The sequence below is a fragment of the Drosophila busckii genome, chromosome 3L, assembly GCF_011750605.1.
Source record: "Drosophila busckii strain San Diego stock center, stock number 13000-0081.31 chromosome 3L, ASM1175060v1, whole genome shotgun sequence".
Classification (NCBI taxonomy): domain Eukaryota; kingdom Metazoa; phylum Arthropoda; class Insecta; order Diptera; family Drosophilidae; genus Drosophila; species Drosophila busckii.
Genome location: NC_046606.1, coordinates 7,498,257 through 7,525,083, shown reverse-complemented (window position 1 = coordinate 7,525,083; position 26,827 = coordinate 7,498,257). Strand labels below are relative to the sequence as shown.

Genomic DNA, 26,827 nt, shown 5'->3' with positions numbered 1-26,827 from the left:
TGCCTGACTGCTTGTTTGGCTCTACTCTCTCGTATTTGGCTAATTATCGTTTGGAAATCGTGTTATTAGCTCGAGTTTTGTGATTGACACGCGCAGGCGACAAATCAACTCATGTCACAAACTGCAGCCGAAATGTCTATGATTCAAATTCAAATTGTTTGCATTAAAAATGCCATAAAAGTCGCAACAACAACACAAACAACAGCAATGCATTGATTTTTATCGCACCGCTTGGCAATTTATTTTTGGCCTGTCTAATTGTTGCTGGCTTTGCCACAAATATGGCGTTAATTATACAACAATTTCGATAGCATCACGTTGACTAAACTAAATAAAAACTATAAATGCAATCAATCACATGTGGTGCGGGGCTCTGTGCTCTTGAGTTATGCCAAACATTGTAATTGCTATTCGATTGGATTGCCGATCAAATGATCTCTGCCTGTCTCGAGATTTTTGCTTACAAGATTTATGTGCGACACCTGCAAGCTCCTCCAGCTGAGACGAGCTTGTGACACCTCGCAGTGCAACAATTAATCAAAGCTGCGTCTGAGTCAGCTGCGAGATTTACATAGAAAAAGCGTGGGAATTACCAAAAGAATTGCATTAATTACAAAAGTATTTAGAGTTGCATGTATTTATTTCTCTAAACTTGCTTAAAGCAAGCAAAATGTTGTTTCCTTTATTTATACAAATCAAATATATATTCAATGTGCATTGTTTACTTTATTGCATATTTAAAATTACACATTTATAATTCATGTCAATTGATTGGACGAATTTACATTTGAATCCTTTTAAGTGAGTACCGATCAAGCAAATTGTTTAGATCGATTATATTTTGTTTCTGTTTTGAAAGTACTTGCCATTTAAGTTTCTGGAGTTAGAGAGTAGTATTTTATCCAAAGCTTTCACGATAAGTATTCCAATCTCTCTGAAAATCCTCCTTGCCGTTTATTCCTTTGTTTCTGTTTGAAAGTACTTTGCATTTAAGTTTCTGTTGATAAAGAAATAGTAAACTTCGATTCAAGGCCTTCACGATATGTATTCCAATCTCTCTGAAATTCCTCGTTGCCGTTTATTCTTTGCTGAATGATTATCCCACTATGATATTATCACTGCAAAGTACTTTAAATGCCTTCAGATCGGTCACTTCTATCGTATGTACTCAAGGGCTATCTATGTCTTAGCCTTTGGCATATGTCTTCCTTTTCTCAAATTCAACAATTTTTATTTGGTCTTGTAACTTTTTTATTTGAACTTGCAGTTCATTGTTTTTTTTCTCTCTAAATTTTCGTGTGAACATGTTTCCAGCTTAGTTAAAGTACAGTCTGATTTTTTGTATTATTCCTTTCATTTCTTTTCTATAGTGTTAATATTTCTTTTCTATTTGAACTTGCTGTTCATTGGTTTCTTTTTCTAAATTTCCTAAGAACATGTTTCCAGCTTAGTTAGTAGTTCAGTCTGATTTTTGTACACTCATATTTTTCTGTAGTGTTGATATCATCAAACTAAACCAATTGACGAACTGACAAACAATTTAGCATCAATAACTACTATTAGTTATTGATGCAAAATTGTTTGTCAGCTCGTCAATTAGCTCATTTTGTTTCCCGTTGGTATTGTTTAGATTATTATTGACTTTCTTATTGTTTTTATATGAGTCGAGCTGTTCATTGTTGCTTATTTTGATTTCTTAGTTCCACCTCAAATATTTTAGTATTGCTCATGTGTTTTTTAAAAAGTAGTTCAATACTTGAGCCACTAACAGCAGCTTGAGCTTAAAGCTTTGTTATTTCATTATTTAATTTTTCGTTTGTTTTGCGCAGATGCGTATTAAATTCAAGTCAAGCTGTTGCTGGCATTTGTTATCTTTAGTAATTATTTCCTGGGAACATTCTTCAAGTTTAGTTTGTAGCTCAGTTTGATTTCTTAGCTCAAAGCAATGATTTTTCTATTGTTGGTATGCGTGGCAGCTTGAGCATGAGGACGTTTTATATTGTTATTCAATTTAGCATAACCTTCAGTAAAATTGTTGATTAGCTCGATAGTTGCGTAGACTTATTAGATTGCTCATTGTTGTCCTCCTCTTTCATTTGCCCATTTTCTTTTATTAAAGCATCAACATTGTTGTCGCTTAATTTACTTTGATAATTTACTGTCCTAAATATGTCAATATTGGCTTCATGATGTTGCAGGCATAAATGCCACACTCCTGGTCTATGGTTTGTGATGCGTTACAAAACTAAAAGATGAAAGTTAAATCAAATGAATTTGACGTTTTAGTTGCAGCGCTTACCTCATTCTCGTTTGCAGGCTGAAACACTAAGAACACTAAATATAATATTATTGTAAAATTGGTTGTGCTGCGCTACAGCAAGCGGAACTATTTAATTTAATTCTGCAGCATAGCAACAACAATTAACTAAAACACAGCTGTACTTGCATAGATTTCCTTGAAAAAAATGTTTGCAATTGCGTCTTATTTTTAGATTTTAGTTGCTTAATTTAATATAAAACACACAAAGCTTTATTTAAATATGCAGCTGATAAGAGATAAGAGCAAAGCGGCGTAGGCTGCGCTCAGGAAGTTCAAGTTTAGACAAAGTGGTCGACATAGCTGTGAATATAAAATATATAGCAAGTGTGTAGATTTGTTTTCTTAAGGGAATTTTTTGCGATTATCTAATGAAATTAAATATAAATATAAGTTAGCTACACTTAAGTCAAAATACATGTAACTACTAAACATTTAAATGCATTCATCATTATCTATTCTTTATTCCATTAATAATTTAATGCTTTATTTTTATAGTAGCAATAAACATTTAGGCTCTTATCAATCTCGGCTTATCACAAACAGTCAACAAAGCGCGCAACTTGTCAGCGTGAAAAAAACAATTGCAGCGCCATCTGCTGTTCGTTATGTGAGACTCTCTAATTAACACGACAACTAGCAATTTATCAATCTTATATCGACGTAGCAAAAAAAATAATAATAATAAACGTTGACTAAACTAGCAACTAATTGGAATTCTAACGATAGAAGCTCAATGCAAAAAATATAAAATAAAATAACCCCGTCGGGCAAACTATTTGGCCAGCTCCCCGCTCAGTTAATTGCCCCCATTGCTAGCCACAAAATCAAAGTCTCGCTGCTCTATGCAAATGAGCTGAAGGCAAACGTTAAATGTCGACTGCTCGGTGTACGTTCATTTATTTGCTGTGGGTTTCGTAATTGTTGTAAATAGTTTATTAAATAGCGTAAACTAATGTCTATTTGCTGACATTTATTGCTGCCTAATGCTTGTGCTGGGTGCAACAATTCTAAAAGAAGAATTCAATTTGCAACTGAACTTAATAATCAATTAAATCTGCGCAGCGAAGTTGCCAATTTATTTTCAACTGTCATAAGCTTAATATTAAAACATTTTCAATTTATGTGCAATTAAGCGGTTTTTCGATTAAAAACACACCCACCTCAAAAGTGGACTCTAAATTGGCGGCCACAGTTACTTAATACGTATTTAAAACAAATTACATGGCTTATCTTTATTGGCCTAAATTTCAATTTGGCCAACAAGTAAATTAAGGCCTGCCAAGCGAGGCAATTAAAGTTGTATACAAAGCGCTGCTGAGTGACAACACTGAAAGAAAGTTGTTGGCCCAAAGGACTGCGCAAAAAATATGAAAAGCATTTGTGTTGTGCTTTTTGTTATATAAAAAAGAGAGAAGACTCTGGCATATGTTTATATAAATTAATCATTTTGCTGCAAAGATAAAACACACACACCCAACTAAAATCAAGGGGCAGGGCCAGCAACAACCGACCGACGACTGTCTGTGCTTAGCTGCTGGACTGAAATTAATTTGACTGCCAAGCTAAATGGCAACTTGGCGAAAGGTGCAACCCCACCCACCCTCTACCCCTCCCTCACACTAAAAACAAACTGCATGTGGAGGACGTGCAAAAAGGCATAAAACAAGCTGACACCTTTAGATAAAATGCCAGCGATAAGCACTTACACTGTAATATATTGTAGCACTCAGAGCTCTACTAAATGCTTAGAGCTATGCCAGTCAGTGGAAAATTACAATTGATAAATCTTTCTGGCCGCACTAATTAATATGTAATTTGTTTGATTGATTCAAATTTAACGCCATAATTTATATGTTGAGCATAAAAGTGCCGACAAATGTTTGAGCGATAACAAAAACATTTGTGTTTTTATTGTGGCTTTCACTTTCGTACTCAACTTTTATTAAGCAAACATTTATTATTGTTTAAGCAGAACTTTAAACTGACTCTCACCAATTGCAATTTTGGCAGATTAGTTGCGCTCTCAAGTGCGCTGCGGTCATTGGGGCATAAGTGTTGAGTGCTGCACTCATACGAGCGTTGGAGTGTTCATTACTATTTGGCATGCCAGGCACGTTTCACACACACACACACACACACACTCGTTAGTGCTGCAAAGAAACCCAACAGGGTCATAAATGCACTGGACACACAACATTAGAAAGCTGCAACGTTGCATAGTTTTTATTTTTTTGGGAGAATGTTCGCTGCTTGTTCTGCTCACAGACTCGGGCGAGTTGAAAATGCATTTCACTTTCTGGGAAATCAATAACTGTGGCACTTCACACGCCCCCTACACTAGGCACTCGAAACTGACCGATTTAATGCACAAGCCTCACTTAAACCTAATTAAACACACTGTGTTGATTGAGCCAAGGCCAACAATTGTCAAAATTACAGCAACGTACGCGCTTTGATTAACGCCAAGTGCTGCACACAATAATTTTAACTTCTTTTGGTTTTTATGTGCTCAAGCTCAGCTTTCTTTTTGCTTAGTTACACTTTTAATGCGCCGTGAAAAAGGTTTAAAGTTAATGAGTTGTGCTCTCTAGGGTTCTATTGCTTATAATAACTCTAGTTGGGGAGTGGTGGGGGGGGTGGCAACACCTTTGCCTACTGTTTATGCTTCAAAGTTCTGCAGCGAAAGGATTTTGTGCACTTTCCAAAATGTCAAAAAGCACATAACTGTAAATAACAACTTCATTTCACTTGCTGCTTAGTTAAACAATTTTTATATTTTTCTCAGCCATTTCACCAACAGCAGCAGCAGCGGCAGCAACTGCGGCGGCAGCTTGACAAGCAACTTGTTGTCTAGTCTCACTGTCTATGCATCTATTTATCTCTTGTTTATCTATTTTGTGGTCTTTTTAGCTTTGGCATGCGAGCTGCTTCCTCAAATAAATCGCACGGCAATTGCATGTTCGAAAACAATTTCTCAGGCCTCCGTTTGCTTCGCTTTTTTGCTTTTCGGGGAGTAGTTGGTAGTTGGTAGTAGGCCGCCTTTGATATATGCCACATGACGATGGTCATAATATTTTTGCGCAATTCGGTTGTCGTCGCGCTGCATTTCAATTTATCGATCGTTAAATAAATGCATTAAATTTTGCAACTATCTCGCTCGCCATCTCTCGTGCTCTCTCGCTTCAGTTCACTTTGAATGTGGTTTAACCATGTTGCGAACTGCACTTTGCATTTTCTTTGGCAGTTGTTGATTAATTTGCCAAACAGCAAACACACACGGCCAGGCAATTAATTAAACCAAACTACTTTATTAAAAACGTAGTTAGTTAATAATATTTTGCTCACTGCTGCACTTCAGCTAACTATTTGTTTATGATCACAGTGCATTGCAGTCCACACTGATTTACACTATTTGCTTAGTTGATTAATTTCTTGGGTCACTTTTACTTCGGTCGGTTGTGGTCTTTTGTTTATCGTTTCATTAGTGCTGTTGTTTCGAATGGATCATTTGCTGCAAAGCGAAAGTTGAAAGCATCGGTGGCGTGCTGGTGTCGATGATGCAACAAACCCCGAGCTGAGCTGTGAAAATATTTCAACTAATTGAACAACATTTCTTTATAAATTTACTAATTGCAGATGGCAATCATTTGGAGCATGCGCATTAACAGCTTTTTGTTATGTTAACAGTATGTACAAGCTGCTGTTATTAACAGACTGCAGCTGAGCTTCGAATTACAACATAAATTATTTACTATGAATACACTCATTAGCAACTCAACTCCACAAGAGCTATCTAGTTATAGTCTAAAGCACTTTGTTCGCAATTACGCGCCATTTGTGCCCAGAGCCAAGCCCCAGACTCGACCAATTTCGAAACACCTGAGCCCACAATTCTGCTGCTGCCTTGATTACAATACGCTAAAACCAACACAATTTATATGTATTTTAATAATGTGCGCTCCAAATGATTTGGCAATCGAAATTTGATACAAGCGCGGCGGCGAGTGCATAAATAAGCAAAGCCAGCCAAAACGCAAATAGTTCTCATAAAAAACAAATGCACAGAATGTGCGCCGAGCGAGTGCAGGCAGCTTGGCTATAACTAGAGTCTCTGGGCCAAGTGTAGGAGTAGGCAGAGGGTGCAAGAGTTGGGCAACACATTTGCTATTTGTGTTTGCTTCATTAAATGCAAATGTTTAAAGCGCTCTCGAGTTTCCAAGCAAAGTTTATAGAACTTTTATGCATTTTGCCAGCCTTAAATTAAAGCGTTTTACTTTTGTTATTTTGACATTCAAAGCTTTGCATTTTAATTGCACCTTGCTTTATGTCTTGGCCACCAACCACCCATAGCTTTATCTAATGTCAAGCAATTCGCATGCAAATTTATCGTTTCGTTAGCTGCTCGCTCAGTGCATTTTGTGATATGCATTTCAACGCTTTTCAATTTCCAGCTTGTTGCAGTTGAGTGCAGCGATTTTTATGACATTTAAACAATTATTTTTCAACACAAGCAAAATGTTGTTAAAAATATCGCTTTTGTTGCTTTATTTTTATGCAGTGGCCAAACAACTGCAAGCCAAGCCTAAAAACCAAAATATTGGGGGCCAAGTCGTTGCCTGGCTTGGTGTCCACAAAACATCGTCTGGGACACCCGCCAGAGCTTTCACAGTTGTATCGTTGTTGCTCGCTAACGCTGCTGTTGTTCTTGCAGTGCCCCGCAGCTAAACAAGCAATATTTTTTGCCATTTTATTTTTGTTCATATTTTGCCAAATATTATTTTAAACCTGTTGTGGCTACGGCTGCGGCTGCTGTTGCCGCTGCTGAGTGTCTGGCTTGTCTGAAAATCGAATTCTTGAATGAAACATTAATCTTGTTGCCAGCTTGACCAAAAGTTGATCATTAAATGGCTGCGGTAATTGCATTGCCGTTGCAGCTTCAAGTTTTTTTTCCTTTTTGTTTTTGTTGTAGCCAAATTAATGCGGGTTGTTGTCATATTACAATTACGTCGCCCAATTGAGGCACGGCTGCTGTTGCACCTGCGCAGCTTAACGGCAACGTTCCCTTAGGGGCTCATATATTGGTTCTACTCGACAAGATCAGCAGCGCTTGCTTTGTGGCAAGCTCTCTGGGGCACAGTCAAGGATCTCTCGCCTCTCACTTGTATATGCTAATAGCCATAATATCTCTGGCACTATCTCTTAGCAATTTGTGTTGTGTAGAAAAGTGAAAATTCATCTGTGTGTTATGTTAGTTTTTTATGCTTTTAAACGACTGCTAAACAAGACACAGTAATTTTCAATTTCCAATGCTTGCTGTGGCGCGCATAATTTGTTAATTAATTTTCAAGCTACAACTTAATCAAAATGATGTGGCCAATTAAAACGCCACCGCGGGAGTCGTCCAACGATAAGCGTCAGATACAAGTAGATAGCAAGTCAGAAAGAGAGTGAGGCCGCTAGCTATGCGAACTAGTTTAAAGAAAGCCTTTCCTATGCTGCGCTGTGGTCGTAACGAATTGCATCGAATCGAAATGTAGCGTAACTTAATTATAAGTCAAGTTTGAAAGCTAAGTGTATATAGCCGATCGATAAGCCGCAGACTTTAGCAAATGCGTGTGTCCTTTAGAGCTTTAACCCAATCCACGTTAACTGTCTCTGTGGGCAGCTGATGCCCACTCGATGATGCCAAGCAACTGACAACGGAAGCATCCTCAGACTCAGAGCTGCAGAACTTGAAGTTGGGTGAACAGGTTAAGCTTAGAAAACAGGATGTTATGGCCATGGCCATAACTTCTTCTACTACTGCTTAAAGCTTAACAATTTATGCTACCTACAAGTTCTTTGCTTTTTTACCTGCCTGTCAATTAAAGCCATCCTGTGATCCTCAGCTGTTTGGCTCTCTGTTTAACCCACACACACAGTGCAGCAACTGGTTCTAAATTGCTTTAACCCAAGCAAAGAAAAGAGAAAAACCAACGCAGACCAGACACAACAAAAAATGATTTGCAGTTCATTAGCTGGGGCCACAGGATGGCCACAGAGCTGAGCTCTGAGCGTCTGGCTCTAAATACACTTGACAGTTGTTGCATTTTGAGTGAAAATGGACTTTTGGCGGCGAGCGGCCAACGCAAACATTTCGGTTTGCAGACAGCGCAACGCCAACAGCTTTTTGGCTAATCGTACAGATCGCCACAAGTTGTTGCCCCCAGATCGAGAGGGGTAAGCCCGCCACACACACATAAATATATTGAGTTGAGTTGGCCGGCCAATGTAGTTGAGATGAGTATGTTCTGATTTAAGCAACAAGACTGCGGAGGTTGCACTAACCAGCTGCATGGGCTGTGCTTCAATGTGTGGGTTGGAGCTTAGATTTGCTTGACTAAAGAGCTGATGATGTATGGACAGCAATGTTAAGAGTACAAATGCATAAACTATGTTAGTTAGTTCATCCTACAGGTACAGTTAGCACTGAATATTCTTAGGAACTCGCTTCGACTTTAGATCGCTTTGACCTCTCTTTACACTCCCTGCTCCAATTAGCTCTTATTGAGCGTGTTTGCAGCCCGCTCTGGCTCCCAAGGCCTGCAGCTTAAGTCGTTAGCCCAGCTCGTAGACATAACGAATCAATTGTGGCACGCTTTTCTTTTGGCCCCACAGTTCGATGTGCCAAAAACAAATTTGTTGATTGTTGTGGCAGCTTTTGGTGTGGCAAACTTTCATCATTGATAAACCTATGAAACGTATACATATGTATATACAGTACTTATAGTCCAAGCACACACACACACATATCTCATTGCAGCAGCATCGCCAGGAGTCGCCGGAATATCAACGCTATGCAAGCATTGGCAAGTTGCCGCGTGCGGCAAGCGGCACCAGCAGCAGCAACAACAACAACAATGGCAACAGCACTGGCTATGCTGGCAATACACACACCGTAACTGTGGATATACATCATAACGGCGCCGCCAAGCAGCAGTTGCAACAACAGCAACAACAACAACAACAGCAGCAACAAACTGCAATCAACAACAATTTACACTTGCCATATGTCGACTTGAACAATGCGCCCGCCTTTGCCACGCCTCCGACACGCAGACGTTTCTTCAATCACAAGAATCTGCGCAGCGCCCTCACTGGACATCGACGCACTGCCTCTAATGGCGGCTATCCACTGGACACCTCGTCCACGCTGTCAGGCTGTAAGTTTCTTTAAGTTTGCAATCAAGTCAAAGGTGCTGGGTCTCTATTGCTTTTACTACCACAACCTTCTCCTCCACTTCCACTCATGCATTTAGATCATACACCAAATCACCATCATCATCATCAAGTTAACAGCAAGGAGGCAAACGCTTTGAACACCTCCACCTGCTCGGACTCAGCGGTAACGCGTCGTCGTCGCAAGCATATGAGCAACAACAATCTGAAAACATCCACGGAGCATGGCGCCAATAGCGAGAATCGCTTGAATCGTTTGAGCCTGGCAGGCACTTCTGTCTACGCGGGTCATTTATCCTCTTTGGTATTTGGCAAAATTAAATCGCTGTGGAGCGTTAACTCCTCCAACTCCAGCGAGGCGGGACTTAATCAACTAGCAGGCAGGATTACATTTCCAAACATTTCATACGCATGTCGTTCATTTTATTTAACATTTAATTGTTTTAATTTGAATTCTAACAACTTAGACCATTGTGAATGGTTGATTTAGTATTTTTGTCGCTCACTATGTGGCAAGCCTGGCTTTCGTTCTAGAGTTGCCGTGTTGATGCAGTTCGATAGATTTACAATCGATAGCAGTGACATTTCTTTTTCAGCTGCTAACAAAGCTTAACAAAGTTAATTACTTATTATATTAATCAAAAATAATTGATGTAAGCTCATTAATGCATGTTCAGTAGTTTTTAATTGCCTTACAGTTTCTCATTAGTTCGTGTTTACTTTTTCCATTTACAGGCAGCGATGTTTTGTGTCTGGAGCAGCAGCAGCAAAAGGATCAGCTGCGCACGCGTCTGGGCTTGCTGCTCAATGACAACAACAATAGTTGCAGCAGCAGCAGCGATCACAATGGCAACTCCACCACATTGTCGAGCAGCACCAATGCTGGCACTAACGACAGCAGCAGCAGTAGTCCGGAGCAGACGCTGGCCAGCGGCTCCGCAGTGGGTCTCAGTGGCAGTCAACTGTCGGTGGCGACCACCAGCAAGGATGACACGCTTAGTCTAAGCAGCAAATTCAAAATGAATTGCGCTCTGCAGCAGCCAGAACATGCTTATGAAGCAGTCCCAGCATTGAAGACACGCAAAAATGTTGCACGTCGCAGCAAACAGCAATTGCCCAGCAATGGCGCAGCAGTAACTAGTGGAGCTGCCAGTCAGGCTGTAGCCGGAGGCCCCGCAGTCAATCCCAAGCGTGCGGCGGCAGCAGCAGCTCTGGCTGCAGTGCAGCTGGCCTTAAAGCCGTTGTTCTTTGAGGTGCCGCTGCAGGAGCCAGATCCGCCATATGCGGGTCGCCAGTGGCTGGTGCAGGAGCTATCCAACATCTTGTTGGGCACCGATACGCGCGTGGTGCTGATCAACGGCCAACCAGGCACAGGCAAGACAGCCTTCTGTTTGCAACTAGTGGAGTACTCTTGCTTTGGTCGCCGCCAAATGCAGGCACATTTGCAAGAGGATGCAGATGCCATTTACAGCCAGCTGACGGCGCAGAACGAACGCCTGCGTGGCTTGGCTTCGCACATGGTGGGCTATCATTTTTGCCAGGCAGATGCGAATCTCACCTGCCAGGTACCGGACTTTGTGCACTCGCTGGCCGCTCAACTCTGCCAAGCGCCGCAGCTAACAGCGTATAGAGATTACTTGCTCTCGGAGCCACATCTGCAGGATATACTGAGCGTGCGTGAGTGCATTGCCGATGCGCAGCGTGTCATGCGCTTGGCCATACTGGAGCCACTTGCTCAACTACAGCGTGCGGGCAAAATACACGCCAAGCTTGGTATTATCTTAGTGGATGCACTCTGTGAAGCAGAGTATCATCGTCCGGATCACGGACACACCATAGCAAGCTTTCTAGCTCAACTGACGCCACATTTTCCTGCCTGGCTTAAGCTCGTGGCCACGGTGCGCACCCAGATGCTGGAGCTAGTGAAGGCGCCGAGCTATACGCAGCTCACACTGGACAGCTGGGCCAGCAGCCAAGCGCTGCAGCAGGATATGCTAGACTATATCAACACACGCATACAACATAGCATGGAAATCCAACATAATATCGGCGGACAGCAGGGCGGACACAGCTCGCAGGCCAAGTTTGTTTCACATCTGCAGTCGCTGAGCCGCGGCTCCATGCTGTACGCCAAGCTTATACTGGACCTAATAGCACGTGGTCAGCTGGTGGTCAAGTCGACTAGCTACAAGGTGCTGCCCGTGTCTCTGGCGCAAATCTTTCTGCTGCACTTCAATCTGCGCTTTCCCACCGCACGCAGCTTTGAGCAAACGCAACCCATACTCAATGTCTGCCTGGCTGCGCTGTATCCCCTGACGCTGGACGAGATTTACTACAGCATAGAGGCACTGCAGCAGGGCCAGGAGCCGATCAGCTGGCCGCAGTTCATCCAACGTTTCAAGCTGCTGGACGGCTTCCTGATCAAGCGCTTGGACAACACCTACATGTTCTTTCACAGCGCCTTGCGTGAATGGCTAATGCGACGCGACGAGGGCGAATCCCAAAAGTTTCTCTGTGATGCGCGCTTGGGTCATGCGGGCATAGCATTTAGGCTGTCGCGCCTGCAGGCGCCGCTGCAGCCGCAGCTAACACTGGAGCTGGGTCACCATATGCTCAAGGCGCATCTTTATAGCAACAGCCAGGCGGCGTTGTCAGCACGCGATCTGCAGGCCTATTGGCTGGCCGGCGTAGCGGATAACATCTCTGGCGCCTTGGGCGCTCTGCGCAATGTGTACAGTCCCAATGTGAAGGTATCGCGTTTGGTACTGCTGGCTGGCGCCTCGCCGGATCATCGCACGGATTATATGGGCGATGCGCCCATACTTTGCATTGCTGCTCACGAGGGCATTCTGCCTATGGTCAGTCTGCTGCTGGAGTTTGGCGCCGATGTGGGTTTGACCAACAGTCAAGGCTGCACGCCGCTCATACTGGCAGCCATGCGAGGACACTGCGATGTGGTGCGTCGCCTGGTAGCCGCCGGCAGCAGCTTGGGTCAACAGGATACCACACAACGTTGCGCTTTGGTGCATGCCGCACGCATGGGCTACGAACTGGTGGTGCAGTATCTATTGGCTTGCGATTGGTCGCCACGTGCGCGCTCCCAAGATGTCAGCCGCGCGCTTGCGCTGCAGCAAGCGCTCATAGGCGCCGCTGCGCAGTCGCATGTTAAGATCCTGGAGGATCTGCTGGATCTCAATGAGCAGGAGCTGCAGGAGCAGAGCGTTAATGTGAATGGCCTGGAGCCCAGCAGCGGCGAGTTGGCCTTAACAGCCGCTGCGCGTCATGGCTGCGTGGATGTAATCAATATACTCTTGTCGCGTGGCGCGCAACTGGAAGCTCGCAATCGACAGGGCTATACGGCTCTGTGGCTGGCTGTGAAGGAGGGACATTGGAGCGTGGTGGAGCAGCTGCTGCAGCGTGGTGCATTGCTGGATGAGCCGCTGGGGCAGACACGCAAAACGCCTTTGATGATTGCCGCCGAAGAGGGACATCTGGAGCTTTTGGAGCTGCTGCTGGCACGCGGCGCCGCCAAGGAGGCGCAGGATCACGAAGGTTTCACTGCGCTCAGCTGGGCATGTCTGCGTGGTCATTTGGCGGCAGCCAAATGTCTCTTGGAGCACGGCTGCAATCGTCAGCATGAGGATCACAATGGACGCACTGCTCTGGACTTGGCTGCGTACCAGGGTGCAGCCAGTCTTGTGCTTTATCTGCTGGAGCAGGGCGCCAATCTCGAACATATTGATGTGCATGGCATGCGTCCATTGGACCGTGCAATTGCCTGTCGCAATATACAAGCGGTGCAGGTGTTTTTGCGCAAGGGCGCCAAACTCGGACCCACTACCTGGAGCATGGCTATGGGCAAGCCGGAAATTTTGGTGGTGCTGCTCAACAAGCTACTCGAGGATGGCAATGTGCTGTATCGCAAGAATCGCTTTCAGGATGCTGCTCATCGCTACCAGTATGCGTTGCGAAAGATCTCGGGACTGGAACAGTTGCTCGAACGTAATGCGGTCTTTGCCCAGCTGCGCACCAATCTGCTGCTGAATCTATCGCGTTGCAAGCGTAAATTGAATGTAAGTCCAACTGGCCAATGGCTTTGCATTAATTTACTAATTGTGTTCCATTGTTTTGCAGGAACTTGATGCCTCCATAGATTTGGCCACGCAAGCCATACTGCAAAAGCCGCACAGCTACGAGGGATACTATGCCCGTGCCAAGGCGCGCATGGAGCTGGGCGCGCTCAACGAAGCTCTTGTCGATGCCAACGAAGCCATGCAACAGGCAGCGCAAAGCGGTGTGCTCTGCGAGGTTGTCGAGGTGCTCAAACGCATTCAGGCCGAGCTGCTTACACGTATTACAAGCGAGGATCAGGCGTCAACGTCTGGTAAAGTGATGGCCAACTCTGCCGCTTGCGCTGTTTACGAATCTCAGCAAGAGATGACCGATTTGTAAATTGCACGTATTGTTCTTGTTGCTGCAGACAAATTACTTAGCTTATTAAGTTTTAACTTTATTTAAAATTATGAAATCTAGGCCTTAACTGTTTTCTATTTATTTCCCTTGGCATTTTTACTATTGCAAATTTTATATTTTATAATATATATTTTTTTCATAACTCGTGTACAATACAGATATAAGTTAATCTATAAGTGCGAATTTATGAAATTAAACAAAAAGAACAGTTTCTAAGTTAAAATGTCCTGTATTATCCCTTTGCTGGGCTTTATTTCCACAACTACAACCCTGATGCCGATGTCCTTTAGCATGGAGGAAGTGCTCCTGAAGGCCTTCTGGAATATACCACTCAAAGGACAAAAGTCCTTGCAGGAGCCGAGAATAACCGTATCGTCCTTGTGGTTTTGTATCTTGGCAACTGCGCTCTGTAACTGAAAAATTTCATGTCGATAGATTTTTGGATGATACCATAATCCTTGATCGTCCTGTGGATCCGGCAACACAACAATTTTGAAAATACGCAAGGATTTGGCCAAGTTATGGATTTACTTCAACATAGTTTTTCTTATATGAAACCCCTTATGGTATGCAATGGTAAATATTAGGCGCTCTGTGCTGACGTCACATTAATTTTCATCACGCGCAAAGTAGCCAAAGTGCAGCTGAAGTACCAGGCGAACAGAAATCAGCAGCTGGTCGCCTTCATGTAAAAAGACTTAGGCAACGAACTTGGGTCACCACCCAAAATGACTTAGGCAACGAACTTGGCAAATAAGCAAGTTTGTTGCCTAAGTCATTTTTGTTTACATAGTTCAGCTCGAAAGTATGCAACAATTTGCAGTTGCAGAGCACTGATTATCTTGTAAAGGAAACTGGCCATATCTCGGCTATATCCTATCGCATTTTCAAAATGTTTGGTTTGCGACACTCACAGGACAAGACTCTATCGATCTGCATCAAAAAAATATGGGGTCATGTTATTATCCATTAACTTAGAAATTTTTCAGCTCCAGGTCGCAAGGAGATGGCCAAAATCACAAAATGGTCATTATCTCCGGAACTACAAGGACGATCCGGATGTCCTTTGGTCAGTTGATAGCCCTATTAAATCAACATCGTTTGGCCCTAATTTGGTCCTGATCCTGCAAAGAATACGCGAGATATAGCCGTTTTTCTGTATACAGAAAATGCTGTTTTTCTCCGCTCCTGTAAGGACTTTCGTCCTTTGAGTGGTATATTCTGAAAGGTCTTGATGAGCACTACTTGTATGCCAAAATACATTCTTGTAAATCGTCCTAGCAGTTTCCGAGAAAAAGGACAATTTGTGTTTTTTGGGACCAATTTTTGCGACTGACCCCCCATGAATTTTTTCAGAAATATTTTTTTGTGCCAATTTCTGGAAAATTCTTTGAATGCAGATCGATAGAGTTTGGTGCCCAGGAGTACGAATAATGCATGGTCATTTTTTGGAATTGCGAAGGATAACGGTAGGAAGCAAATAGCATAAACAAGCTTGTGCTTTGGTGAATTATTAGCTTATTTACTTGATTATTAATTAATGCCTCAAAGGCAGCAGCTCGATTGATCTAGTACCAAAAATTACGAATATGAATGTCCTTTGGAAATATGAAGGATAACTAAGGAGTAAAAGTACTTTCCAACAACAATATATCCAATACCATATGCATTCATAAGTACATAAATTAACACAATGTAGAAACGTATATAATATATAAAACATCAAATATATAAACACTATACACTGTTTTTAAATATATATATAAACATAATAATGATGTACATATATATACATATAATAATGATAACGCAATAATTTTTTTCTATGCGGGCTTATGTATTGCCTCTATGGTCCATTTGCGGGTATAAAATACAAACATTCTCAAAATGTTAAACAGTGTTCAAGATGAAATCCGTTGCTTCAGTTGTTTTGTCTTTGATATTTGTCGCGATCGTTCAGGGATTAGCCTATACCGATGTTCTGGAAACAGAGTGGAGTAGTTTTCGATCTAAGCATGAAAAGCTATACGAGGATCAAAACGAAGCTTTGCGGCGCAAACAAATTTTTAAACAGAACAAGGAACTTATTGACACGCATAATAAACGCTTCGCCGATGGAAAGGAGTCATTTGAAATGGGTGTTAATCAATTTACAGACTTAAGTGCAAAGGAGTTTGAAGAAATAATGCTGAGCAATCTAGATACACCACTTATGCAATCTTATAATACATATACACCACCCGAGAATGTTACGCTGCCGAGCAGTTTCGATTGGCGTGAAAAGAAAGCTGTAACGCCTGTAAAGTTTCAAGGACACTGCGGATCCTGTTGGGCCTTTGCTGCTGTGGGTGCACTCGAAAGTTACCAGTATATTAAAACAGGCCAACTGATGGAGCTCTCAGAGCAGAATCTGATAGACTGCACCAGGAAATACGGCAATAGGGGCTGCCATGGTGGCAGGCCGCGATTTGCGCTGAAGTATGTCCAAGACAACGGCGGCCTAGAAAGCGAAAGCGCCTATCCATATGAAGTGCGCGATGATGCCCAGTGTCGGTTTTATGAAAATGCAATGAGCGTTCGCGTCTTAAATTTCACAATGGTTGCCCCAACTGAAGCAGCGCTGGCAGAAGTTGTTGCTAATATTGGTCCCGTCGCCGCAGCTGTTGATGCAGGCAATTTCCAGCTTTATAAAGGTGGCGTCTATTATGATCCTAACTGCCGCAGAAATCCAAATCATGCTGTACTTGTTGTTGGATATGGGCACGATGAAAACCACGGAGACTACTGGCTAGTAAAGAATTCCTGGAGCACACACTGGGGTGAAGATGGTTACATTCGCATGGCACGTAACAGAAATAATAACTGCCAAATTGCAGCTCAAACTGTTTATCCTGTGGTTGAGAAATTGTAGCTTAAAATTGTACTACTATTTTAAACTTAATAAAAATGTTTTTACTTTCTAAGCGACAACTTAATAACAAACTTAATAGAAAGGTACATAAAGCTATATCCCATATATATGTAAAATTATAGTCATTCGAGCATAACAAAGAGGCAGTAAGTACGTGTACTTAAGATAATAAGGTAATAGTAATGAAAGTAGACTAAACTAAATAAAATTGTGTAAAGCATATAGTCTGGCAGACTTTAGACGTTCACGATATGTTCATATACTTTTTGCAGCCAATTGGCTCAGTTCAGTAGCAGTGCTCAGCTCCTTTTGCTGTATCCTTGACTCAACAAGTGGCGCTGTGACCTGCAAGTGCAACTCATAGTCTGGCGCTGCAAAAGATGAGGGATTGTTATGAAGCGTAGTTAGCGTTAGGAATATATAAACTCACTTAGCTCCAGTATGAATTCTAAATCGTCAACACAGTCTATTGTGGGAAAATCAATTCCAGTTGATTCCTTTAAAATTACGGTAATATCCTTATGAGCGTCCATTAAAAATAAAGGCACATTAGCTTTGGCCAGCTCCTTATAAAGTGAGCCCATGCCGCGAGCAGCAGTAAAATCAAAATCTGCAAGTTGAATAAATCAAATTAACTAAATTGCCAGAGATTTTTTATTTTATATTACTTACCATGCACTTGAGCACAGTCCAGCACAATAGGCGCCGTGCCATGCGTAGCGAGCGCCTTTGAGATGCCAGAGCGCACCCACTCTATAGCGGGAAAGTACAGTGAACTGTGCTTGGGTCGCACCAAAATATAGCTCAGTCCATTAATTGTTTGCAGTTTGGATACATTCAGCACAGGGCGAGCAGCGCGATAAACAAGAAACGAAACATCAGCACCGACGCCCAGCAGCAATCCAATCTCCACGCCTACGGCCAAGCTTAGGACAAATGTTATAGCGCCTGGCAGCAGCTCCCGGCGACTGCAACGCCACAGTGGCTTTATGACTTCAAATTCAATCATAAATATCACAGCCGAGATAATGACAGCGCTTAACGCCGCCTTGGGTATATACTGAAAGTAAGGCGCAAGCAGTCCCAGCGCCAGCAGGACCAGCACACTGGTATAGCAACCGCCAATGGGCGTGCGCACGCCGCTCGCATGATTTACAGCGCTACGTGAAAACGAACCCGTGACAGGTATGGAGCTGCAGAAGGCGCCACAGATGTTGCTCATCGAAAGTGCAACCAGCTCTCGTGTGGGGCTCAGCCCTGTACCGCCAAAGGCCTTCGAGATGGCTACATTACCCAGCACTGCAATGATGGGCAATATGAGCATGGACGGACCCAGTTCCGTGAGCTGCAAAGTAAACATAAGCATTATGTTTATAAAAAACAACATAATAAACGCACCATTTGCTCAAAGTTCTGAGTCACAGCCGTCCCGTTCTTGCCGAGGATTGAGGTTTCAAATTTGGGCAGCGCTATGCTTGGCAAACCGCTTTTAACACGGCCTGTTAGTATAAAGGGACAACTGTCCTTGGTTTTGCATTGACTGTAGGCCAAGATACTGGAGATGAGCACCACAAGTGCATTGCGTCCAGTGGCAATGACCCAAATGCTGCCGCTCAGCAGCTGCTTGGCTCGCAAATTGTTTACGCGCTGCGTCAGCTTCGAATTCTTTAGACGCTGCAAGTAAAAAGCAATTTAATAATATTTCAGACAGTAAATAATGTTATGCTTACGCGCAGCAGCAGCAGCACAGTAATAGAAACTAGTCCCAAAGTTAGATCACCATGGCGCACATGCTGCAGATTCGTCCAGACGGAGCGCATGGTGTTGATGAAATCCGAGCCACTGCCACCGCGCAGACCCAGCAGTCCCTTTAGCTGCGATGTGCCTATAATGACAGCCGTCGCGGATGTAAAGCCAACTGTGACTGGCAGCGATATAAGGTCCACCAGTGCGCCGAGCTTTAGCACAGCCATTGCCAGCTCTATTATGCCAGAGATTAAGCACAACAGTATGCCGTAGGCTGGACCCGAGTCCAATCCAAGGCCTGTGTGTCGACTAGTCATCAGAGCCAACAAGGCAGTTGGTCCAATTGTCACCTGTCGACAGCTGCCGAGCAGTGCGTACACGATGCCGCCCACAAAAGCTGAATATAAACCATATTGTGGCTCCAAGCCGGCAAGTGTTGCATATGCCAGACCCTGTGGCAGCACTGTAAGTCCAACTGTAATGCCTGCTATCAGATCAGCCACTGCATCCTGCGCCGAATAGCCATGCAGCCACCTTAGGCCTGGCAACAACCGGTCCAAGTTTTTGAGCGGCATTCTGCGTTAACTGCAATAAGATTGAATAGCTTGTTCAGAAGTGTAATAGAAATTAGTATAATCTACAAATTAATTCTCTCTACTTTCTCAAAAATAATTTGGATTTCAGCCTTGCACTCACACTTATCTAATCAAAACTGCCATGGAGAATTCAAAACGTTTATATCTTCATAAAATACTTTTGTGTGTACAAATGCTTTTACTTAATGGTGGCCCCAACACTCTTACTTGAGAACACGTTAAGTAGCTAGAACTCGCTTGACAGCTTTTATATTTCAAATGTTTTGTACTAAAATATAACAAAACCTTTTATTTTTCTGCTTTTGAGAACTTGTCGCGTTGCCTTCACCTCAAACTGAGCGCGTCTACAGCTGGATAAAGACTGAGGCAATCAAATAAAATGAAATGAATTGTTGATCGCGTGCCGAAGTCATTGGAAGTCACACGATGGCCGCCAATTAGTTGATATAAGGAAAGAAAAACAAACAAATCGAAAATCAGGCTACGGAACACGTGAGGAAGTTATCACTACTAGACACTCTCAACTAGTGAGGGAATGCCGTTTTTATCATAGACCAAGGCTACACGTTTGAAAATTGTTATTGTTTTTGAATATTTAAATTAAAGACTCAAAGATAAGCGCTTTATGATTTCTACCTAAACAAGAAACTCAAGTTGCCTCTTATCTAGAGCATAAATGACATCAAAAATCAGGAAAATACTTGACTGCAGTTGGTTAAAAATCTGAGATAAACAATTATTTAAGCAATTCAATTGTTGTGCTCTGCAATGTCCAATAAGACAATTGGAGCAAAAGTAAACAATTGCAAGACATGTGTTTAATTTCTTTGCACACTCTGGAATGCGTAAAGCTCTCACTTTAAAGTCAATGACCAATTGATTGATCACAAATTGCCAAAGATAAAAGAAAACTAGTTTCAAGCTTGTAAACAAAAGCAGATAAGTCAAGTTTATACGCCGAAGATACAATGTGTTTACAATTTAGACATTCACACCTTTTCTCTTGAAATATAATTTGTTACTTTTCGCTAACACAAACTACAAGTTATGACTAACTAACCTAATAAGAAAATAAATAGGTCGTACTTAAGAAAGTGGACTTACTTTAAAACCACTAGCACTATTACTATTAACGTGTTTATGTACATACATATGTTAGTATGAATATTTAAGCCACACCATATTTACCGGCTTTAACCAAGTACACCTTTTACCGCAACACCCGCCAACACATTACACCGATTAGTTTATCATATTGTTCTAAATATGCGAAAATACTAACTTTCACCTGTTAAAGAAACTTTTACAAGCAAAAACAATACCTTTTTAGTCTGTCATGTTTACAATTCACAATTAGAATTTCACACAGCGTTGCCACTTATTTTACTCAATGCAGCGCCATCTACCTGAAAACAAAAGCAACACAGCTGTTATTGGGGGAGAATGGCAATAAAGAGTTACTACTATTTATTAAATAAAATATATTTACATGTACATATTTCTAATTTTCAATAACGGTTACTTTTGCTTATATTTTATTCAGCGAAAAGTAGTAGAATTATTGTAAATTCTCTATTGTAATTTAAATACAAGCATTTAAATATGTTGCCCGCCAAAAAAAATAAAAGCTGCATGACAATTCTATAAAGGTATCAGCTGTTTCAGTCTTTGCTCTCTTGTTTGTGAATAGTAAATTGCAATTAAATACATATTATTCAGAATTCAAAATAGAAGAATCATAGCATAAAAACAAAATATCTTATATATTAGAGTCTCACATGCGCCTGCGCCGACTTACAGAATTTGTTTATTATAAAGAGAAATAAGAGACTAAAAAGAGAAACACAGAGAGAGCAAACTTAAAATCCGCCGTTATTTATGAAATGAAATAAAGTGTGTGGTAAGTAATAAAGTAACTGAACTTTAATGTTATTTTCTTGTTAGAATTTGTTTAGTTGCCATCTGCATAAGTTTTCACACACCAGAAAATTCGCGAGACTTCCATTTACACATATGTATGTACATACACACGCATTGGCAGCTTCGCGAACTCTCTAGAAGTCGAGTACATAGTGGATGGTGATATAAAAGCAGCCGGCGCTTTTGATATTCTCACAGTTTAAAACAAAACGTTAAAGTGAACATACATACCTAGTACTTCGCAGTGCGAAATCGAAAAACTTTATTTAATTGTAACCTGTGCAAAACTAAAAATATCAAACAAAATGTCACTCAGTCACTTGCTTTCGCTTGCCGATCTGCTGCAGGAGCCACGCAGCCACGACTTTGGTCACGGAATGCATCCGCGCCAGCTACAAACCTGGGCAACCCCGTCGCAGCAGTTAATGGCGAATCCTTGGCAATGTATGCATCCGTCCTGTCCTACCTCGCCTATGGCCAATATTGTGGCTCGTCGTCGTAACCACGAAATGACTAAGCGTGATGGTGGCGACAATTGGAACTGGCCTGCTGCTCAAGTGGGGAAGGATGGCTTCCAAGTATGCATGGATGTGGCGCAGTTTAAGCCAAGCGAACTGACCGTCAAAGTAGTGGACAACTCTATAGTGGTTGAGGGCAAACATGAGGAGCGCGAAGACAATCATGGCTATATATCGCGCCATTTTGTGCGTCGCTATGCCTTGCCTCAAGGCTACGAAGCGGACAAGGTGGCTTCTGCGCTATCTTCGGATGGCGTCCTGACTGTCAGCGTGCCCAAGCCGCAGCCTATTGAGGACAAGTCCAAGGAGCGCGTCGTTCAGATACAGCAAGTGGGACCTGCGCATCTGAACGTGAAGGAGAATAAGGCAGATGATGCCAAGGACAAGAAGGCGACAAATGGCGGCTCCAAGTGAAAGCCATCACTAGGCAGCCATTTTTTTTTCTTGATTCGTCAAGTCATCCTCATCTCTTGCCATTTTTAATTCATCCCTATTTCCTAATAACCAATGTGTATTTAAAACGAGCTAAAGACTAATTAATAATAATACAAAATAAATTTGATGCAGCAATGCATTTCAAACTTTAAACCAAAATAAAAGTTGTTTTTTCATTTCAATTTTTCAGCAAATGCAATAGTAATTAATTAAAAATTTGATTCGATTTATTGCGCATTTAATATTATTTATACACTGCAAATATTGTACAAAACGTATGTATAGACTTTATTTTAAAACTAAATTGCATTTTGCAGTTGCTGCTCGTTTAAAAATAGTTCACCTTGAATTTGAACATACGCCCAGGGATTAAGCAAGCGTGTAAAGGCAATGGCACTATTTCCAAGGCAGCGCCATCTTGCCCGTTTCATGGACCCGCACCAAACGCTCACCTGGATTATAGTACTTGCTTGGAGGCGGCGGTGGCGCTTTAATGGTCAAGATGCCATCGCTGGATATATCTGAGATGACCTCGTTGGCATTGTAACCTCGCGGAAGGAGATATTTACGCACAATATGACGCTCCACAAAGCCATTGGAGCCCTCATTGCGTCTATTATGATTACCTTCGACTATGACATAATCATCGTTGGTCTTGACCACAATTTCGCTGGGACGAAACTGACGCACATCGATGTCAACACGAAATCCCTTTTCATCTGCATGAACACGCTCGCCGGCATAGTAGTTATCCCAGCGCATGGGATACGCCCACTCGTAGGGCGTTGACTGTATAAGCTGATTGCGCACTCGTCTGGTCACCAGCTCATCTAAAGGGCGCAGAGACTCGAGACTGTTTGAGCGCCACCAATGTCGCGGATCATCCCACAGATATGGATACAGCTGGTAATCGTAGGGTTGATACGGCGGACGCGACAACGGGCGATCCAATTCCCTAACCAAATCGCGATATGTTGTGGGCACAAGAGACATGCTCGCGTTTGAAATTCTTATAAAAATTGTAGACAGAGCTGTGCGAGCTTTTATACTGTCGCCCCAAGGCGCAACGCAGCGCCGGATGCGGATGATGTGGATGAATCATGCGGGCAAAGCGCGAAGGCCAACAAACAAGCTAAAAGATTTGGCGGCGCATCAAAAAAGTGCAAACGTCATCATGCAACGAGGAATTAAAACAGAAAGTGCTCTTTGCTTATATTTTGTACACCCTTTATTATATTATATTATATGTAAATATGTAAATAAACAGACTGTTTCTATTATTAATTGCTAATTGAATTTGTTTGGTGTCTAATTGTTAAACTAAATTGGTTAATTATAATTTTTGGCTTTACTGCTGCTCCTGTTTCTTATCCGGTTCATCAAGTGGGGGATTTGGCTTGACATTAACCTCTGCCGGACCGGTTTGCTGTATGGGCACCACACGCTCCGTAAGCGCCTCCTGCACAGCTGGTGGATTGGGCACATTAATGGTCAGCACGCCATCGCTGCTCAAGCTGGATGTAGCCTTGTCCGCCTCGTAGCCTGCGGGCAAGGCAAAACGACGCAGAAAGTGTCGTGAACTAAAGCCGCCTTCTGGATCCTCTTGCTGCTCCGACTTGCCCTCAATGACAACATTATTGTTGATAGTCTTCACAGTCAGCTCATTGGGCTTATAGTCGCTGACATCCAGGCACACTTGATAGCCTTCCTTGCCTATGGATGCCGCCGGTGTCAACTGCTGCTGCTGCCAGCGTCCAATTTGCTGCCAATTACGTGGTGTAGCCGCAATGCTGTTCCAGAAAGGTGGCTCACGGAAAAACGACTGGAATGGGGACAGGCGTGGCATGCGGGTCATCTCCTCCGCCATACGCAGCAACATGGGTAGGTTACGCATTTTAATATAATCTTTTGTAGCTTTTTAAATAACTGATTAATTTAAATCGCACTAAGCATTTAGCTCTGCTCGCTTTATTTGTCTATTTCAAACTGTTAAGAGAGCGCTGCATGCGGCTGCTATTTATACTTCAAGCTCTTAGCAACGAGAAATTTCTAGCTTTTTCTATTCGTGTATCGTTTGCGCTTATTGGCATTTGCTGCAGTGTAAAGTTCTAGAAAGCTTATTTAATGTTTCAACAGTAACATGACTTACAATTTGTTTATAGATTCACAGTAAATGTTAACACTTTCTTTATTTTTGTTGAGGTAGGTCAACGTCAACGCAAAACCAAAACACAAAGAGCATTCTAGAGAGTAGAAGTGAGCGTGAGTCGCAGCAGCAAGACAGAGTAAAGTACAGTGCGTCAAAAAAGTATTTCATAACTTGACTACGTTCTTACAAAGCATATTAAGCATATACTAAGTTAGCATCAGCAACCAAATGTTGTTTGCTGCTTATGTACATCAGCATCTAAAGGTTGCTAGTTTTGTACATCAGCAACCAAAGGCTGTTTGTAGACCAGCAACCAAAGATTATTTGTTCGTACATTAACAACTAAAGGTTGTTTGTTTGTTCATAAACATTTAGGGCAAAATATTATAAATTTCAAATTTGAATTTGAATTTGCAGTCAAAGCAACCCGAAGTAAATTGTCGTTAAATTAACAGTTTGGAAAGCAAAACAAAGTATTTATTAAAATGGTGTGCACGTATAAAATTTGTATATAATTTAAATAGTTGCTTATCTATCACCCAAGTGCGGTCTTGAATAGCATGCAAAAATATTTAATTTTTCAAGCCCTCCTTTTCGGCCCACTCCAGCCAAGAGCCAGCATAGACTCGTACACTAGAAAAAAAAATAAGTGATAGTTGAAAGAATTTCATTCACGTTTATATTCACGTACTTGGTAAAGCCTGCAGCTTGGGCAATATTTGCTGCCTCTTGCGCACGTCGCCCACTGCGACAGGTGAAAATGATATCAGCATTTAAAGCAGGCTTATCGCGTCCATAATTAGTCTTAAAAGTTTGTTCATCAAGGGCTAAAGCGGTGCTCAATTCAGGCACTGGAAATACAAAAGAATTTTATATATTTGTAATTAAAGCAGACATAAATTTATAAAAAGTTTGGCTTACAAGGTATATTAAAGCTAGCGGGTATGCTGCCAGTCTCTGCGATTTCACTTTGATTGCGCACATCGATTAAGTAAATCTCTGGATGATTCACCACATCTTTCACTTGCTCATAGGTGGCCATTGTTATAGCTTAGTTCTTCTCGTTTGGTTGATGAAATAAAACTGAGCTCTCTATTTGCTATGCCAACAGCATTTATTGTGTGCAAAATTTATTAGACGTTGGCTGCTACGTCGACTGCGACGCCAACGTCAGCTTATCAGTCGCGCTTTCAGTAGAATAAAGCAACCGCAGCAGCTGTTAGATTAGAAATTGCAAAGCCTACCTGTTGTCCGTTAACTATTTGTTATTATTATTATTATGTTTATTTTTGTTGTTGTTTTTGTGGTGTTGGTGGTTAAAAGGCGCGCCAGTTATCTATCATATTACAACGTAGCGCAGCTCTCTGGCTCCAGGCAGCAGACAAAACATATCGAATTCAAAAGTTTAAATTTGTATATTTTTATTTACCTGCGGTTTGACTTTGGCGCACTGCACAAAAAGCTCGACCTCCAGCTTAAAGTTACTGTTGTCTGCTTGTCTGTTGCATTCGCTCCAGAACATCCCAGTTTGTCGCTCCAAAAAAGCTCGAAAAGCTTTTGCGCTGCACACGTATAAAAGTCAGCCATGTTGTCACAACTCCACATTTGTGCTGAGAAATTCAAAGTTAAATTAGTAAAGACACGGAATTACAAATACTTCCTCGCTCTACATACAAATCAACCCTCACACGTACGCCAGAAAATTGCCTGTAGGTTCAGTGAACTTGTGCCAGATACAGATTCTGTATAATTTTCTTCCACGACCTAATTGAATAAGAAAAAATGCCAGACGTGCCATTTGTATTGAACTTGGATTCTCCAGACTCCATGTACTACGGCCATGACATGTTTCCCAATCGCTTGTATCGCAGACAACACTCGCGTCATCATGACGCATTGGATTTGCATACGCTGGGTTTGATAGCTCGCATGGGAGCCCATGCTCATCAGCTGGTGGCCAGAAAGCATCGTGGAGAGCTCGCAGCAGGTGTTGCTGCCGGTAAGAACAAACTGGGCAATTTTGAGATCAATCTGGATGTGGGTCTGTTTGAGCCTGGTGAAATTAGCGTTAAGCTGGTGAACAATTGCGTCATTATTGAGGGCAAGCACGAGGAACGTGAGGATGATCATGGACATGTCTCACGTCATTTCATACGTCGCTATCCGCTTCCTAAGGAGTATGATATAAATGCCATCGCCTCGACACTTAACGATGAGGGGGTGCTGGCTGTTACTGTGCCCCCATTGGTAGCACCAGAGGATGGCAAGGAGCGTATTATACCTATCAAGCACGTGGGTCCTTCAGACTTGTTTGTGCAGCCAAAAGATAATAAAAATGGACACAAGGATGGCGAGCAGGCAGACAAGTAAAGCATCTTCCAATTGTCAGCCGCAGCAGCAAGTGATTTTCCCCAAGACTATCTCTCATCATTCAAGTGCACCATAATATTGAAGTAAAAAGTACTGCACGCATTTTTAAATAATTCATTATTAGCAAATATGCATTTATTTAATAATTACTTACATTTACTACATCAAATT

General features: G+C 42.2%; 8 protein-coding genes across 14 annotated transcripts in view; 4 read left to right on the top strand and 4 right to left on the bottom strand.

The window, feature by feature from the left end:
- Positions 1 to 14,097, top strand: part of LOC108598291 (protein TANC2) — a 41,284-nt gene extending 27,187 nt beyond the window's left edge. For 3 of the 5 annotated variants that reach the window (XM_033293788.1, XM_033293790.1, XM_033293789.1), the window contains exons 4-6: positions 9,123 to 9,522; positions 10,274 to 13,611; positions 13,673 to 14,097. In XM_033293788.1, the coding sequence (XP_033149679.1) occupies positions 9,123 to 9,522; positions 10,274 to 13,611; positions 13,673 to 13,990 (4,056 nt within the window). In that variant the 3' untranslated portion in view covers positions 13,991 to 14,097. Of the gene's footprint in view, positions 1 to 9,122; positions 9,523 to 9,618; positions 9,919 to 10,273; positions 13,612 to 13,672 lie in introns of all 5 variants that reach the window. The other 2 variants (XM_033293791.1, XM_033293792.1) reach the window with 1 other exon arrangement.
- Positions 14,098 to 15,825: 1,728 nt separating this feature from the next.
- Positions 15,826 to 16,981, top strand: LOC108601023 (cathepsin L1). Its single transcript, XM_017988898.1, has one exon. The coding sequence runs from the start codon at positions 15,918 to 15,920 to the stop codon at positions 16,920 to 16,922; it is 1,005 nt and encodes a 334-aa protein (XP_017844387.1). The 5' UTR covers positions 15,826 to 15,917; the 3' UTR covers positions 16,923 to 16,981.
- LOC108601022 (sodium-independent sulfate anion transporter) lies at positions 16,974 to 20,634 on the bottom strand. Of its 3 annotated transcripts, none has more exons than XM_017988896.2 (6): positions 20,587 to 20,634; positions 18,653 to 19,253; positions 18,321 to 18,596; positions 17,595 to 18,267; positions 17,353 to 17,532; positions 16,974 to 17,293 (listed from the first exon to the last, which is right to left on the bottom strand). In XM_017988896.2, exons 2-6 carry the CDS (start codon positions 19,241 to 19,243, stop codon positions 17,178 to 17,180), a joined length of 1,836 nt encoding a protein of 611 aa, XP_017844385.1. In that variant the 5' UTR covers positions 19,244 to 19,253; positions 20,587 to 20,634; the 3' UTR covers positions 16,974 to 17,177. The 3 variants fall into 3 exon arrangements, with proteins under 3 accessions (XP_017844385.1, XP_017844384.1, XP_017844386.1); XM_017988895.2 differs by lacking the exon at positions 20,587 to 20,634 and adding an exon at positions 20,453 to 20,572; XM_017988897.2 differs by lacking the exon at positions 20,587 to 20,634 and adding an exon at positions 19,550 to 19,873.
- A 745-nt stretch (positions 20,635 to 21,379) lies between these two features.
- Positions 21,380 to 22,273, top strand: LOC108598386 (heat shock protein 26). The gene has a single exon (XM_017985004.1). It carries the CDS (start codon positions 21,490 to 21,492, stop codon positions 22,114 to 22,116), a length of 627 nt encoding a protein of 208 aa, XP_017840493.1. The 5' UTR covers positions 21,380 to 21,489; the 3' UTR covers positions 22,117 to 22,273.
- A 73-nt stretch (positions 22,274 to 22,346) lies between these two features.
- Positions 22,347 to 23,158, bottom strand: LOC108599054 (heat shock protein 27). The gene has a single exon (XM_017985834.2). It carries the CDS (start codon positions 23,128 to 23,130, stop codon positions 22,534 to 22,536), a length of 597 nt encoding a protein of 198 aa, XP_017841323.1. The 5' UTR covers positions 23,131 to 23,158; the 3' UTR covers positions 22,347 to 22,533.
- Positions 23,159 to 23,393: 235 nt separating this feature from the next.
- On the bottom strand, positions 23,394 to 24,123 carry LOC108599000 (heat shock protein 22). Its single transcript, XM_017985777.1, has one exon. The coding sequence runs from the start codon at positions 24,029 to 24,031 to the stop codon at positions 23,486 to 23,488; it is 546 nt and encodes a 181-aa protein (XP_017841266.1). The 5' UTR covers positions 24,032 to 24,123; the 3' UTR covers positions 23,394 to 23,485.
- A 643-nt stretch (positions 24,124 to 24,766) lies between these two features.
- Positions 24,767 to 25,378, bottom strand: LOC108598522 (rhodanese domain-containing protein CG4456). Its single transcript, XM_017985202.2, has 3 exons — positions 25,208 to 25,378; positions 24,978 to 25,137; positions 24,767 to 24,919 (listed from the first exon to the last, which is right to left on the bottom strand). The coding sequence occupies exons 1-3, from the start codon at positions 25,326 to 25,328 to the stop codon at positions 24,859 to 24,861; spliced, it is 342 nt and encodes a 113-aa protein (XP_017840691.1). The 5' UTR covers positions 25,329 to 25,378; the 3' UTR covers positions 24,767 to 24,858.
- A 211-nt stretch (positions 25,379 to 25,589) lies between these two features.
- On the top strand, positions 25,590 to 26,811 carry LOC108598521 (heat shock protein 67B3). The gene is made up of 2 exons (XM_017985201.2): positions 25,590 to 25,995; positions 26,064 to 26,811. The coding sequence occupies exon 2, from the start codon at positions 26,069 to 26,071 to the stop codon at positions 26,654 to 26,656; it is 588 nt and encodes a 195-aa protein (XP_017840690.1). The 5' UTR covers positions 25,590 to 25,995; positions 26,064 to 26,068; the 3' UTR covers positions 26,657 to 26,811.
- The last annotated feature ends 16 nt before the right edge of the window (positions 26,812 to 26,827 follow it).